The following is a 14,784-nucleotide window of genomic DNA, read 5'->3' as shown; positions in this document are numbered from 1 at the left end:
TGCTTGTTTTTTATACGCCTTCCAAAATTCGAAAGAATCGATTAACGGTAAAGCACAGCATGGAATGTATTATATACCAATCTACCCTCTCGGTTTTTTCAAAATCCACTGTTTTTTTTGTATGTTGACTTTTTTTTATCGGATACCATATACGTGGTTCCACAGACTTCGTGGCAGTCTTTAAAAAATGTAAATATTTCCCAAGAAATTAAGGGTTTTGTGAAACTTGACTATCAGAGTTTTTCTCCTACCCCTTTTCGAACATTTTTCAATAATCCCGTCAATTGGATTGTGTCGCTGTTTTGGAAACTCCAGTATATCAATAAATCAAAAATACCAGATTACAACGAGGCCTCCATTCGTACTTACGAAAAAATGCCTCTCAAATTTCACCGCGCGAACTGCATTCGTTAACATGTGGAAATATTTATTTCTTCGGATTTTCAAGGCGTCTACGTTAACCAGACAAGGTCTACACACCGCGAAGAATTCTGCAGCATCGCCGGTATGCAATACCGCATTAGTTCGACGAGTCATACGCAGACCGCGGCAACCGCGGTCGCAACAGAGATTCATGAGCATGTGAGTATAAAATCAGCGTTTTTTCAGTGGTCTGCGAAAAAACCAAACAATAAAACCCTGAATTTCATTAAATTTGTTACTAGTCACATAGATTCCTGTTTAATGGTAAAAATAGCAAAATGATCTAAATTGTGTTGTGATCTGAATCGAAAAGACGCAAGTAAACGCATATCGTGTGTCACCGTCGTTCTTTTTATTATATTATACCTGCTTCTTCAATGGGAAAGAACCAATCCTACAGAAACCAGTTCTCTATAGAAAATATACTACAATTTCTTTTCTACTGAAATCACACAGAATCCAGCCCTACAGTAATGAATGAAATGGCGCGGGAAAGGACAGTTTCTACAGAATGCGTTTCTACGGCAAAATTATTCAACAAGTTCAGAACTATTCCTCCAGAAACTGTTTTTAAGTCATTTGTGGCACTTTAAAGGTTAGAAAAAGTCAGGTGTATGTAAAACCAGAACAAACAATCCTTGGATAAAAACGCGAAAGATAACTGTGACACACGATACTGAAACTAGCAGCGAGAATTAGCAACCAAACGTTCTAATGTTCATTCGAATAAGGTAATGAAATCCGAAATTCAAAATTTTTTAAATACCTTGAACCCCCAATATTTTTATAGAATTATGAGTATAAAACTGAACTGCATTTTTATATCTCCACAAAATGCTAAGTTTGGCTGCTGGCTTCAGCGTCATCCGTATCACTCCCCAAACACGAGAATAAGTTAGGCTTCAACTTCTGCAGAAATTTACTCCGTAGAAATGGTTTCTTTAGAAACGGTCTTCTCCCGCCAAAATTTATTTCTAGAGGACTAGATTCTGTAGAATATTTCTGTTGGATATTTTCAGTAAAACATTCACTCCGTAGAATTGGTTTCTGTAGGATCAGGGATTCCTCTTAATTATTATATTATATTCCTAAGCTAAGTCGATCTCTTTGAAAATACAAAAACAGAAAGTACAGTAATTCCAGACGAAAGCTTTCAGTTGAACATCGATCCTCGATTTTCGAATTACAATGATTGTTTGTCAAGTATATTTACAATGTAAAGAATAATTTAACCCTTTGAGTCATAATGATAAGTATTCTTACCTCTTATTTTATATACATTTTTTGTATATTTAGAGAACTTTTCGACATATTTCTTTGCGGTTTTTTGCTATCTCTTATAGCATACTCATAGGTTTTCAATACTCGAGAATAATTATTGCGATGTAATGTAAATTATTATTACTATTAAGAAAAAATTGTTCGGAAAAAATTGGTAAAAATTGAAGGAATAATTCAGTTCCGAGACAGTTACCCTTCTACAGATATACAAGCTTTACGTAAGTTACAAGTTTTTGGGGCTGCTTATTACGAATCTGAAATTAAATTTTGAAAACCGAGTACGTCGAATCCAATCAGCGACCCCAAAAGCCCCTGGGCACACTTTTTTCTCCGGATTCGAAATTTTTGTCTGCCATATTGGATCTAGCATCTTGAATCTTTGACATTTGATTTCAGATTTGTCATCAAAGACCCCGAAAACCACTGCACAGAGATACTTGACCAGATTCGATTGAATTTGCAATTTTTGTCCGCGATATTTGATCCGCTTTTTTGAATTTTTAAAAACTTAATTCAGATTCGTAATAAATGACCTCAAACACCACAGAATACTATCTTGTATAGCTCGGCACAATAACGTGTGACTCAAAGGGTTAAGTCAATATTCACCTTGACGATACGATGCACTGTTTAATGTTATTTCGAGGGTAATATAATTGATTCCGCGGTGAATCCCTCCACCCCGTTCGTTTTCAGCCGAAGCCCGAACAACCGTGCAAATCTTACACTCCCCTGGGAGCCCTGTCGTCGATGCAACCACCGGGAAGTCAAGGTCCACCCCATCCGCCAATGTCGCCGAGAAGACACTCCGCGTTTTCAGCCCCCCATCAGCACGGTGAGTCAATGAAAAAAATAAATAAATTAAACGGACTAAAAGAAGCCCCGCGCAAAGCCGACCCGAGGCAAACGAACGAACCCCGTCCGCTATCGTGATCGGCTTTAGCTCTGCTTTGGTCTTTGTTTTCGCAATTTGAGCACCGTTGAACTCTTTGTATCATTACCATTGGGTATATACAGTTCTGCTTGTACCTACGTCATAATACGCGCTCCGGTTGCCTTCAATGCGCGGAGAATAATTACCGCGATAATAAAAGGACAATGACGATTGCTCGGAAAGAGGCAACCGCTCTCGATCATCGATCCGAGTCTATCGCATCGATCTAGTAGCTTAACGATTTACCAAATGTGTAACGATGTTCGAAATAGCCTCGGAACAATGGAATTATACCTAAAAACTAAAGTTATCGAGGTGAATTGATTGGGAACGGTATCAATTTTCAGTTAAAGAAAGTTTGATAATTGGCAAGTCTGTAATTCAATCGCGATGTGGTGCGATTCTTTGATAAACTCCAAAAGTGTCCACAATATTTTTTTGGCCTGCGGTTCCAGTAGATTGGATAGCTACTTTTGATCTTCCTTGTAAACAAATCCTTTGCAAATCTTTTATAAATAATGTATAACGGCGATCCAAGTTTAGTATTCATAACTTGGGTCATGAATGCGCTTAACATATTTTGTTTCCAGGCTGTGATTTGCAGAAAATTCGTTTATGCCGGAAAAATAAACTATAGTAATTGCTTGAATCTGGATGATTCATGTTCTTCAGCTATTCCGAAAATTCTACAATTTTATAATACCTATCAAAACTTTATCGTATTCCAGCTGTTTTCGCATAAATTTTCAAAATTTGTCAATTTTTTTCCTACGTCAGAAAAAGAGTGTTTAAATAAATCGAGCTCGACTAATAACTGTGTCACCAATGAAGCCTGAACTCGTCCATAAATTGATTTCGTCAAGCATTAGACGTCATTTTTTCTACCTTTCTGTTCTTTTAAATTATAATATTTATACAGCAACCGTGGAAGTCGTAACGATATTCGTATTTTCATTGTATGTACAGCTATGACGATTACGAAAAAGCAAAAAAAAATGTAGTGATGTGAAATTACCGAGTCGTTTCACAGTAACGATAAATTTTGTCCTCGTGCGGTGAATATCTTTCATCCAAAGTAATCGCATAATTCCCCATAAATTGAATAATCAATTTCTATGACCGATTTTTATTTTATATACTGGTACGGTCCGCAATATATGGGTCAATGCCAGATTCGACAACAAACAAGCTTTGTTCCTCAAAGTGCGAGAAAAGAGCACTCTCTATTCACATCGTCTTATTATTGTATTTATATCAATAAAGGGGTCGATTGATTGATAATAGATGGATCGGACAGGAAAAAATAAACAGTTTAGAGCTGCCGATGAATGTCTGAAACATTCTATTATTTTTTCTTTTTTCTTTTGCTTTTCTTTTTTTTTCAGCAACTGGCAAATATTCATCAAATTGTTTATTTACTTTAGAAATACTCATATCTATAAATCCGTCCTTATAATAAACGAGATGATAAGATACGTCCGATTAACGTGAATTTTGAATTATAATGCAATTTTTTTCACCTACTTTTCTGCACGTTCTCTGTAACCGAATTGACTGGAAAAATACACGATTAACCTACGTCCAAAGTAATTTATGGCGATTTGTGCCCTGTGGTCGAATGGTCGCTAACTAATTGCTGGAAATAATTAACCGCAGATACCCTTATAATCTGTTCGAGGGTGAAACAAAAAAGTAGGTGTAATGTATTCAAATTCATGGAAATTATATCAGGGGCATTCAACGAGGATTTCACCATGATCGAAAGTCGAAAATTTATATTTTCTCCAGAATTTTTGTATTTTAGACACAATCCACAAATCAAAAGTTGAATTTACAAAATTTGAATTTGTCGATGCTGTATTAACGGCATATTAAATTTCAGCTAACCGTAAAGTTGCAAAATAACACCTTTTTCTTAAAATGTATCATTACAGCAACATGACAAACCTCACTTTGATCAATATTTGATGTCACAACGTATTCTTTACTTTATAATTCCTTAAATATGCTCTTTTTCAACCCACGTTATTTGAAGCGTTTTTTTCTTCATTTCTACGTCAAAAATCATTCCCAACATTAATTTTTCTTCTAATTATTATTTTCAAAAATTACACATCTTGCCGTAATGGAAATTCCATTTTCGTCAAGAGCTTAAAAATTTTAACATAAATTCACTAAGCCTTACGACATTTTTTTAGATCTTATAAAATGGGGGCTTCGAAAATAGCAAATTGAGTAGTAACCGAATTAGGGGTGGTTAATTTTTTTTTTTGAATCGGGGATTCCACTTTTCGATCAATATTTTTACTTAAAAAAAAAACCGGTGTAAATGTAATATCTGAACTTCTGATCGTGATCGATACATGTTAAAATGGTCCATCAGTTGTTATTCACGCTGATCACGTATTAAAATAACGTAATTAAAAATTAATGTCCTTTTAGCATTTGACACTTTAATTTTGGCGGTTTTTTGCGAAATCTCATTATTTTGTCGCGGTATGCTCGTATATTTTAAAATACACATTATACGTCTCTCTCTCTCTCTCTCTTCGCCTCTCTGTCTCCTTCTAGCAGCTGTTCTTTGTCCAGTAGAAACTGCGTTAGTTCGCAGAATTCGTATATGATATCCATATTTTATAACGCAATAGCTAAACCTCATAACTAACGATAAGGAGTAGCAAAAAAATAAAAATAAAGGAAAAGTAGAAACAATCCCATTGAGCAATAACTGGTAACGATAACTACACGACGTCGCATTGTAATGCAATAATACTTTTATAGAAACCTGTTATCGCTGTTATACTGTAACACAATACGTCCGCCTTTTTCACGTGTTATCAACTTAGAATGTGCGAGTCGGCTAAACTTTGTAGCTGACATTGACAATTCTACAGGGCCACATCCATACCCACTAAAGGGTTCAATCTTTGCATCTAATCGTAAACCCTGGTTTAAAATTGCTATGCCTATATACTGATTTAGAAGTTCCCAAGTAACGTGCAAAACTTTGTCCACAAAGAAGACATTCACGATTTGGTAAACATACGCGTAAAAAGGTGAAATGTAGATGTATTGTATGGAAAATATATCTGTAAGATTAAGGATATGTCGAAGCTTCAGGTTTTACGTACCAACTAATTCAGCGATGCGTATTTTGCACTCTCTTCTTCTTCACGACGATAAGGTAACTTTTCAACTTCGGGAAATGATGTAGGATTTACGATAGCGCTTGACTTGACATTGTGATACGAAAAGTTCGGAAAATAGATAACAAATGCATATTAGAAAAATATACGGGATGCGGACAGGCAATGCATTTGTCGTAATCTCGAACCGAGTGAGAACCAGCAGCAAGTCTATTTATAGTGTTTTCGAACTTATCTTAATGACCACGGAAACACAATTTTCAACTATACAGCGATAGAAATTCTTAGTTGTTCTTAACATGCGGTCCTGCTAATTCAATTTTTTACTATAACCGAAAGATACAGAGGTCCGGAGATACAAAATGAAAATAAGTGTCATTGCTATCATACCAGAATATCTAGTAGATATGTGTTACTATTTTGTTTCATTACGGTCACTTGTACTATATTTTCTTTGTAACTGCTGCGACAAATTTATGTTAAGACCTTACTGGTCTGAAAACAGTAAAAGATTAAAACAGAGATTTATTGTTACAATAATCAGAAAACGTAGTATAATTATACTAAATAGTTACCTGTAAAAATTTAGCTATAAGAGTAACTGTAAGAATTATACTCTTACTCGGTGTATCATTTCCCAAAACTTGAAACGATCTCGTTACTCAGGAGTTGAAAAAATTGTTAAATGATACGATTTGACATTCCCTCAAGGGTTAGTAAAAGAAAAATGTTTGCAGGATTAAGTTTTTCTCTCACCATATCGATTTCAAAGTATCAAACTGATGTTTTTTGCATTACATTGCAATCGGACGAAGAGTCGAGAAGAAATCCGAAGACTCAAAATGAAAACAGAGAAAAATTTCATTTGTTACAGTAACCAGAAAAATTCAGTGTAACAGGTATCGTTAAAAAAACTGTTTGAATATTGTTGGAATTACGAAAAACGAGGTACATGCAATTATTTTGCGCTATTGTAGATTATTTTTTGTCAATTGTAACGCAAAATCAGTTTCTTCGGTTTGCTCTACTTTTTTAGTCAAACAAGGCTTTAACGTCAATTTATCGTCGCGCAAGCATTAAATTTTCGCAACAGTTACAAGAGAATATAGTAACAGTGATTGTAACGAGAAAGAATAGTAACGGATACCAGACTTTCCGGTAACAGCTAGAAAACTAATTTTCATTTTCTACCTGGAACTATATTATTCGATTGTGGTAAAAAATGAAAATAGTTAAGGACTGAGCGGTAATCGAAACTAAAAATTGCTCTCATTGTCAGTGTACGATGTATCCTCGGGAAAATTTTTCGAGGACTCAGGCAGCGTATAATTATATCAGCGTGCAAGAATCGTCGAGGCGGCAGATTGCTAACGTGCCTGTACCGAGATTTGGCGATGACGCACGCACGTAACACGTAAGCACGCGTCGCGACGCCATACTTCGCAAACGTAGAGTGTGTGTGTGTGCATAGCTTTTGGACTTCGACGGTCTGCTTTCAGCGTCGCGCGTCGAGTTACGTGGGCAATAGAAAAACCTGCTTTCACGGTTCGACCTGATCTTCGAACGTATGAAATTTTTTAACAGAATTCATATTCGAGGATCGAAATACGTAGGGGCGATTCGGCCAATTATAGGTTAGCGATCAGGTTGCCAAAATTTAGAATTAGCTGCAATTTGAGACGTGTGGTTAACACGTCTACCGAGATATGAATATCACACAAATTTCAGACCTCCAGGTTTGACCAATCACAAGAAGTACGTTCGATTCATTTTTTCATAAAATTTTTGCCTATCAGATTTCGAGTACATACATTCGTTGAAAAAAAAAGTATATTATCGTTAACCTGTGATGGTTTTTTTATGCGAAGAGCTCTGATGTTTAGAAATTTGAGGTTCGTCATTTTCGCACAAATTTCCAACACGAGAACAGTTTTTTTTTTTTTTTTTGCAGATTTCCCAAGACAAAATAACTATTTTGGTAATTCCGTCACGAAATCTGGGAACATTTTCTTACGGACCCCAGATTTTCATTTAATATCGGACGAAACATTTAGGCGGATGTGACTCCATTGAAAAATTCTCATCTTCTCGATAGGAACATTGAAATAATTTTTTTGCTCGGTGAAGCTTTGAAAATAGCAACTTTTTCTTACTGTTTCTGTAAGTTTATCCAAAAATGGATTTCACATTTGAAGAGGCCAGAATTTTTCACAAAAAAAATGTATGAAGATTATGTTTTTATACCGTGAGCAATAAGTACTAAATATCTAAAGATAAACAATTGATCGATCAAAAAATTAATTACATGCGTATAGTACATGATTAAATTGTAAGTTACAATAGAAAAAAAAGACCTGTAATTATTTTTCAAACTATAATTTACTTCTTTTTTTTTTTTTTATTGGACAAGTAACGTTCCTCAACATTGACAAGGCAAGTCTCGCTGCAGGTGGCAGGAACTGCATCCCCAATAATATAACCGTAGTTTCTGCCATTACTCATGCATATATATATACAAGTATATTGGGGTCTCTGGCAGAGGGGTGGCTTAAGAAATTTCACCCAACGGTGAAATTATGCACTCAAACAAATGTCGACAAGTGTATTTTTATAAAAGTACATTTTGTTTCGTAATTTTTAAATAAAACATGAAACTTTCATCGCAAAAAATTTATAAATTTGCATATAAACAAGTAGATAGTCTACTCGCTCAGATGTTAAATATCGCCACCAAATAGCGTATCCGAGTGCTAGAGTTCCAAATATCGGGAATTCCATGCGATCGCAACCAACTTCTGATCCGCACCATTTCGGATTTTGTTCAAATTTTTTTCCGCAATTGGTCCGAATCTGAAACGGTACCCTGAATTTTTTCCGGAGTTTTATTCAACTCGTTAATTATTTATAGATAATTAGAATGATTTTGAGAAGGATCTTTTTCAAAGTTCTCAATAACTGTATTTTACTTTCCAAACATTTCAAGACCGGACCATTTTTTACCACTTTCAATTTTCTGATCAACTAAAACATTATTGAAGCAGTCTGTAAATTCCCCGGAAATTCTCGAAACTTCTATTTTTCACTTAGAACATTTCTAGACCGGTTTCATTACGAAGTTGATGAAAAAAAAAAAAAAAAAAAATTGACTGTGTCAAAAAAATAGGGAAAAATCGCTCCAAAATAGAACACGTCTAGAAATGTTCTAGGTGAAAAATAGAAGTTTCGCGAATTTTCCCGGAATTTTCAAACCGTTCAGAGAATTTAGTTGAACAAAAACATTGAAAGTGCAGAAAAAAAATTGACAAAAACCGGCCCATTTAGAAATTTTTTGAAAAGAAAGATAGAGTTTCTGAGAATTTTAAAAAAGCGCCTATTCAAAATCTCTTCAAATATTCATATAAACAATTGAACAGGTGAATTACAAATCTGATAAAATTCAGGGTAATGCTTCAGATTCGTGACAATTGCAAAATTTTTTTTTTTAAGCAAATCGGAAATGGTGAGGGTCGGACGTTGGTCGGGTTCGCATGGAATTCCCCTTATGCATATCGTATGCGCATATGTCGGTAGGATTGTATACGATGAGTATATTTACCCATCGGCCACAAACACCTGTTTGAGTCTGATGGTTAAGACCCCCAATCCAGTGGCACAACACAAATTCGCATGCAAACGACATGGCGTTAATTTTCTTCTCGCCCTCATGGCTCACAAAACACCCGGCGTTTCAGCCACCCACCAACCCTCGCTCACGACAATTGTTATATCCATGTTTCCACAGTTTGGCAGCCGTCTATGCACAAACACACACGTATGTATATTCGTTACATGCGTACCGTAATCTTTGCACGTGACAAGGCGTTGTAAAGTTTGCGAACAAGCCCGTGAGAGTCGCGGAAATCGTGACGTTGACTGCGGGCTTTTCATGTTATACATATTACGTATCGTCGGATTATTATTACCTTGCCTGATAATAATATACGAGGATGAAGAAACCCTCGGATACTTACTGATGTCGTTTATTTCTGAATTGTTACTTTGAATTTGATTTTTTCAAGATATTCCGAGCCGAGTCAAAAGTTTTTATCGAATAATCTAGTGGATTAATTCGTCTGCAATGAAAGACAAAAGTTCATTTCAACTTCCTGCACTCGTTCAAATGCGTAAGAAATTATCACCTGAGTTTGAAAATCACGTGATGCATCGAAGGAAGATTCGTTCTATAATAATTTCAAAAATAACTCCAGACAATCTCTAGTCTGTTCTGTTTCTCGCTGTAAAAGTTGCTTTCACTTCGATTGGCGAGATTTCACAGATTTACCCGACATTTTCTACGCGGTATTTCGCGTGAAAAGAATATTTTTTTTTTTTCAACAGCGCGATAATTCTACAGTAGAACTACGTTGATAGAAAAATTACTCATTGCAAGTGAGATTAAAAGACACTTTGTAATTCTTATAAGAAGAAAAATAAAAGCAGAATGATACTGGTATGTGCTTATCTATACCTACCGAGAACGTTCGAGAATATTCGTAGTATATTAGAAATGATACTCGAAGCAAGCGACATTTTTCACGAACTCTACACCAAGATCGATGCAAATTCTACTGCACAAATGCTTACGGATACGAGTTGGCATAAAAAGAAATAGCGTATATTTCACCGAACGTGTGTGAAATTCAACACGAAATGTTCAACAGTGTAATGTGCAAACTAAACCTGAGTAGCAAAAAAAAAATCCGATAAAATACCAGTAGCAGTTACTGCAGTTGGAACTTCAATCTCTTCAAACGGAATTCAAATAACCTGTAAATAAAAAGCAACGATTCTGTTCTACAAAGAGAATAACACGCGCGATCCTTTTTCAACGACCAACTGTTCCATAACGCGGAGGCTGCTCGAATTTGAAAAAATAAAAAAAATTTGCGAAAAAGAAGAAAAAAAGAAAACATTCCTTCGCCGCTGCGTTACGAGGGGTAATTTTTAGTCCGTGCACCCTTACCTAAACGACGCTACTGAATATCACCCTCCCTTTCGCCCCCCGCCGTTTCCGAAACATACGTCCCTGAATATGATGCGCGCGCATCTCGGCTACGGGTCTAAAATCACGTAGGTTGGTAGGCGGGTAAATGTGTGTGTTTGACCGTGCGCGAGAGTCTCTTTTATACGGATTTAAGCACTTCCCCGTGACGCGAAGATGCATATATATATATTGGGCGCTGACACACACGTATACATTAAACACATATATGTATAAACTTAGGTACGTATGCAACGCTAGCATCACCACTCTTATGTAAACCGTGGCTGGTTTCTCTACTACGCAGTGTTTCACAAGTACAACGCCACAACGATGTATTATAAGTTTACCGGGAATCTCTCTGATCCGGCTGTACAAATTGCTCTATATTCATGTATGTATAATTGACATTTCAGGCTTTACGAATCGCGGATCGATAGTCGATCAGATATAACTGTTATATGGAGACGTATCGTTGCGTGCCTTGTAGTTCAAAATTAACTTCACGTGTACGGAAGGGGGGATGATTGTTATAATTTTACGTCAATTATTGTGTCAATTTATTATTTGTATACACGTACGGATTATGGACTGTACGTGTATATAAGATACTCGGATATGCTCCCGGACACCCCGGTTCGAGGAAAACGGTCGTCCCGCCTCCGGGGGTGTTTCTGTTTTTCAAATTTCCCGCTCCTCCGCCCCTCCACTACCATCTACCCCCACTCCGGGCGGCACCCCTACCCTTTTCCTAGCTCCCTCTTCCACCCTTTATCATTGACGTCACTTCTACGCGCGTGACGTTCGAGAGCATGTCGACGGTGTCGGCGCGTCGTTCCTCCTGCTGCAAATTTATACGGAAGAAGAGAACGTTGATCGTAATATAAAACGTGAAAAGAAACTAAACTTGATCGTTAACTTTGTTTTCAACGGGTTTTCGGAGCTGTTATTCGTTATTTTTCTTCCGTTGACGCTATTTTTTATCAAATTTTTCCGCATTGCGATAACACGTCTGTTTTTATACCCGTTCTGTTATTATTGTTGAAACCTGATGCACGCAAGGAGCTGCTTATCCTGATATTTTCACGCTGTGCATAAACGAACAAAAACTGTGACAAGATATAATCAATTTTATGAAACAAAACAGCAACGGTCATTAATTGACAGTGATGTAATAATGAATGACGATTGATGTGGTGGTGAACGTTGTGTGATAGAAAATCAAGCGTTATATACATTGCGGACTTTTACGCGTTTATTTCTCGAGCGTATATCGTTTTTTCCAATTCTTATTCATTAATATCATGCCACACGTGTCTCTGTAACTGCTTGTGAATTGAATTCGAAAAAACTATAAACGATTACGTACATAGGAATTTATATACCTTGTAATGTTGACAGATCGTGCAGCAACATCGACGCGTGTATAATGCTATTAATCATTGGTACATGCTTGCAGTACTATTTATAAAAAATAAATCGTTACACGGGAGATATTATAATATGCGCGTAAATTCAATGTGCGGTAGCCGAAGCAGCCGGTGCATCGAACGAACGCGATGAATAATATTTTATTATAAAAAACGACCAATTTCACGGTGTGATGATAATAATGTTAACGAGAATCTTGTTAATTTTTCCTGACCAATAACAAAATAGACAAAATATATATTTATGTATATATAATACGGGCGTTAATAAGCAATTGAAATTTTCTGGCCTGGACGTCGAGTTATACTGTACCTGATAATGAGTGAATTTTAATTGAACATAACCGTTACGTACATTTGCAGACATGCCTGTGTCTTGTGATGTGATTGACATCCGTATATTGTATATATCGCAGAATCCGCGCGTAGGGGCAATTTTAATCCCTTTGCAAGGAAATCTAAAGAGAATTGTTAAGTAAAAGGCGAGAGAAGCCGATTACAGAAAGAGACTTGTCTATTACACGTTATAACGCTGTACCGTTCAAATCGAGAGAGATAAAGAAAAAGCAGAGTAAAAATAAATGATAAAAACTAGGAGATAAGGGATGGTTTCCTGTTCGGATTACCTTATGGCCGAACTCGCACATATCAAAAATCAGGGAGAAGTGACGATCGGTCGTTGAGGAAAACGATTGAAATAAATAAACCTTGGGTGCATTAAGTATTATTAATAATAATAATAATAATAATAATAATAATAATAACGATGATAACACGTTCGTGTCGCAAACTTAGACAAGACGATTAACGACAAGAAAATAACGAGAAAAAAAAAATTACAAGTTTCACGCATGATCTGCCCGAAGACACGGTGACGATTATTTACCCTACAATTGTTACACGTTATACATAAAAAACACGAAAAGAAAGAAGAACGCAGAATAAAGGATATAGAAAGAAAAAACAATCCAGAGATATAAATAATAAAATAAATACAGTATATGTATACATAAATATATTTTTTGAACAATTTCGCGTAGAAATGAAACGGATGTCTTGATCAGTGTTAAAACAAAGGACCTTTGCACTTACAAGATATTGCTGTATATTCAACAGCATATACGTACAAAACACTCGCCTATGCGTATAATATATACATACATATGTGTATAGTATGCGTTAAACGTATTTTCGGATTGCCTGTTAAAATACCAATTCAACATGCTTTTAGCTGGTGAGTATATAACACACATATACATATATATCACATGGTCAACCCTCTATTAACCCTTACTTATTTATCGAGTGGATTTAATCTGTCGTACAATATATTTATATACACGTAAGTGTAATATATACCATAATACTACTATCTACTCCCCATGATACGCCACTTTCGCACAATTCGTGGAAATATATCCTTACGCATATCAGGTGCCTTTCATTAATATAGATATATCAACAACGCGAACAGGTTTTTTTACAATTAATTAATTGCATATCAATGCGCGAAACTCGTTTCATACTTGAATATTATCTCCAAAAATAAAGTTCGATTAAATCTTTCATATATAAGTTGAATTAATTCGGTTGAATGAATTTTCATTAATTAATATCCATCGATTCTCCTCACAATCGGAACAAATTTCCAGGATTAATTTACTATTATGAAAATAATATACCTCGATCCGTGACAACGATCGAAAATTTTTTCGTTGTGCGAATTGATATATTAACTCGACTATAGTCAGTTCTTTGGTAGTTGCAACAAAGTATCGAATCACGTGAATCTATCATCGTCAATTTCTTCGGTTATAATAAAAAGTTGATCTACGCTGAGACAAATAATCAATCAATCACTCGTTGCTTCGTAATTAGTTGTTGCTAATTATTCCATCCATAGCTTCTCACGTGTACACAATTACCGTATAATTGTGTACAGTGACCATTTCAGCGATGTTTTGAAAGGCTAAATGGGGATATGACAAGTGGGCACTGCTGCATGCACATGCCGTGTATTAAACAAAAAAAAAAAAAGAAAGCTGTAAAATATCACTCGGGTACGGCTGTATGCTACACGTTGTACGAACGTTATCTTCGGAAGCTAGCATCAGGCCACCGGGACTGGGGCGAGAACGTTCTCCTTCTCAACTTCCGGTAAGAAGCTTGTGAGAGTTCCGCGTTAGGGAGAGAGAGAAACGGAGAAGTAGAAAAAGGAGGCGGAGAAGGAAAAACCTATGGTGTAGAGGAAAACAGGGGGAGAGAAATAGCAAAGGAGAGAACGAAGGGTGGGGAAAGGAAACGGTAAGGAGCTTGTCTTTTACTAGCAAAATAACAGCATCCGAGTAGGTATAAAGTATATAAGTACGCAGAGTTCTATTAGTGCTTAGTCAAGTGGACGGGGAATTTCCGGAACTTGAGATTTTTCAAACGAACAACGTCACGTTTTGCTAAGTAAAGACAATCGGATACCGAGTTCTTTCGTTTCTCTCGGTCAAGTCGATCAATCCAAGTGAAATCAATCATCTTTGCTCTACTTCTCTTTACCGA

The 14,784-nt window shown here is 36.2% G+C and overlaps 1 protein-coding gene across 2 annotated transcripts in view; it reads left to right on the top strand.

Annotated features, from left to right (window-relative positions):
- Nucleotides 1-14,784, top strand: part of LOC107226986 — a 91,853-nt gene that overhangs the window by 4,941 nt on the left and 72,128 nt on the right. For both annotated transcript variants that reach the window (XM_015667979.2, XM_046744231.1), the window contains 2 exons: nucleotides 449-582; nucleotides 2,401-2,539. In XM_015667979.2, the coding sequence (XP_015523465.2) occupies nucleotides 449-582; nucleotides 2,401-2,539 (273 nt within the window). The remainder of the gene's footprint in view (nucleotides 1-448; nucleotides 583-2,400; nucleotides 2,540-14,784) is intronic.

The sequence above is a fragment of the Neodiprion lecontei genome, chromosome 6, assembly GCF_021901455.1.
Source record: "Neodiprion lecontei isolate iyNeoLeco1 chromosome 6, iyNeoLeco1.1, whole genome shotgun sequence".
NCBI classification, from domain to species: Eukaryota; Metazoa; Arthropoda; class Insecta; order Hymenoptera; family Diprionidae; genus Neodiprion; species Neodiprion lecontei.
The sequence above is the reverse complement of the archived record's forward strand: the minus strand, read 5'-3'. Positions and strand labels throughout refer to the sequence as shown.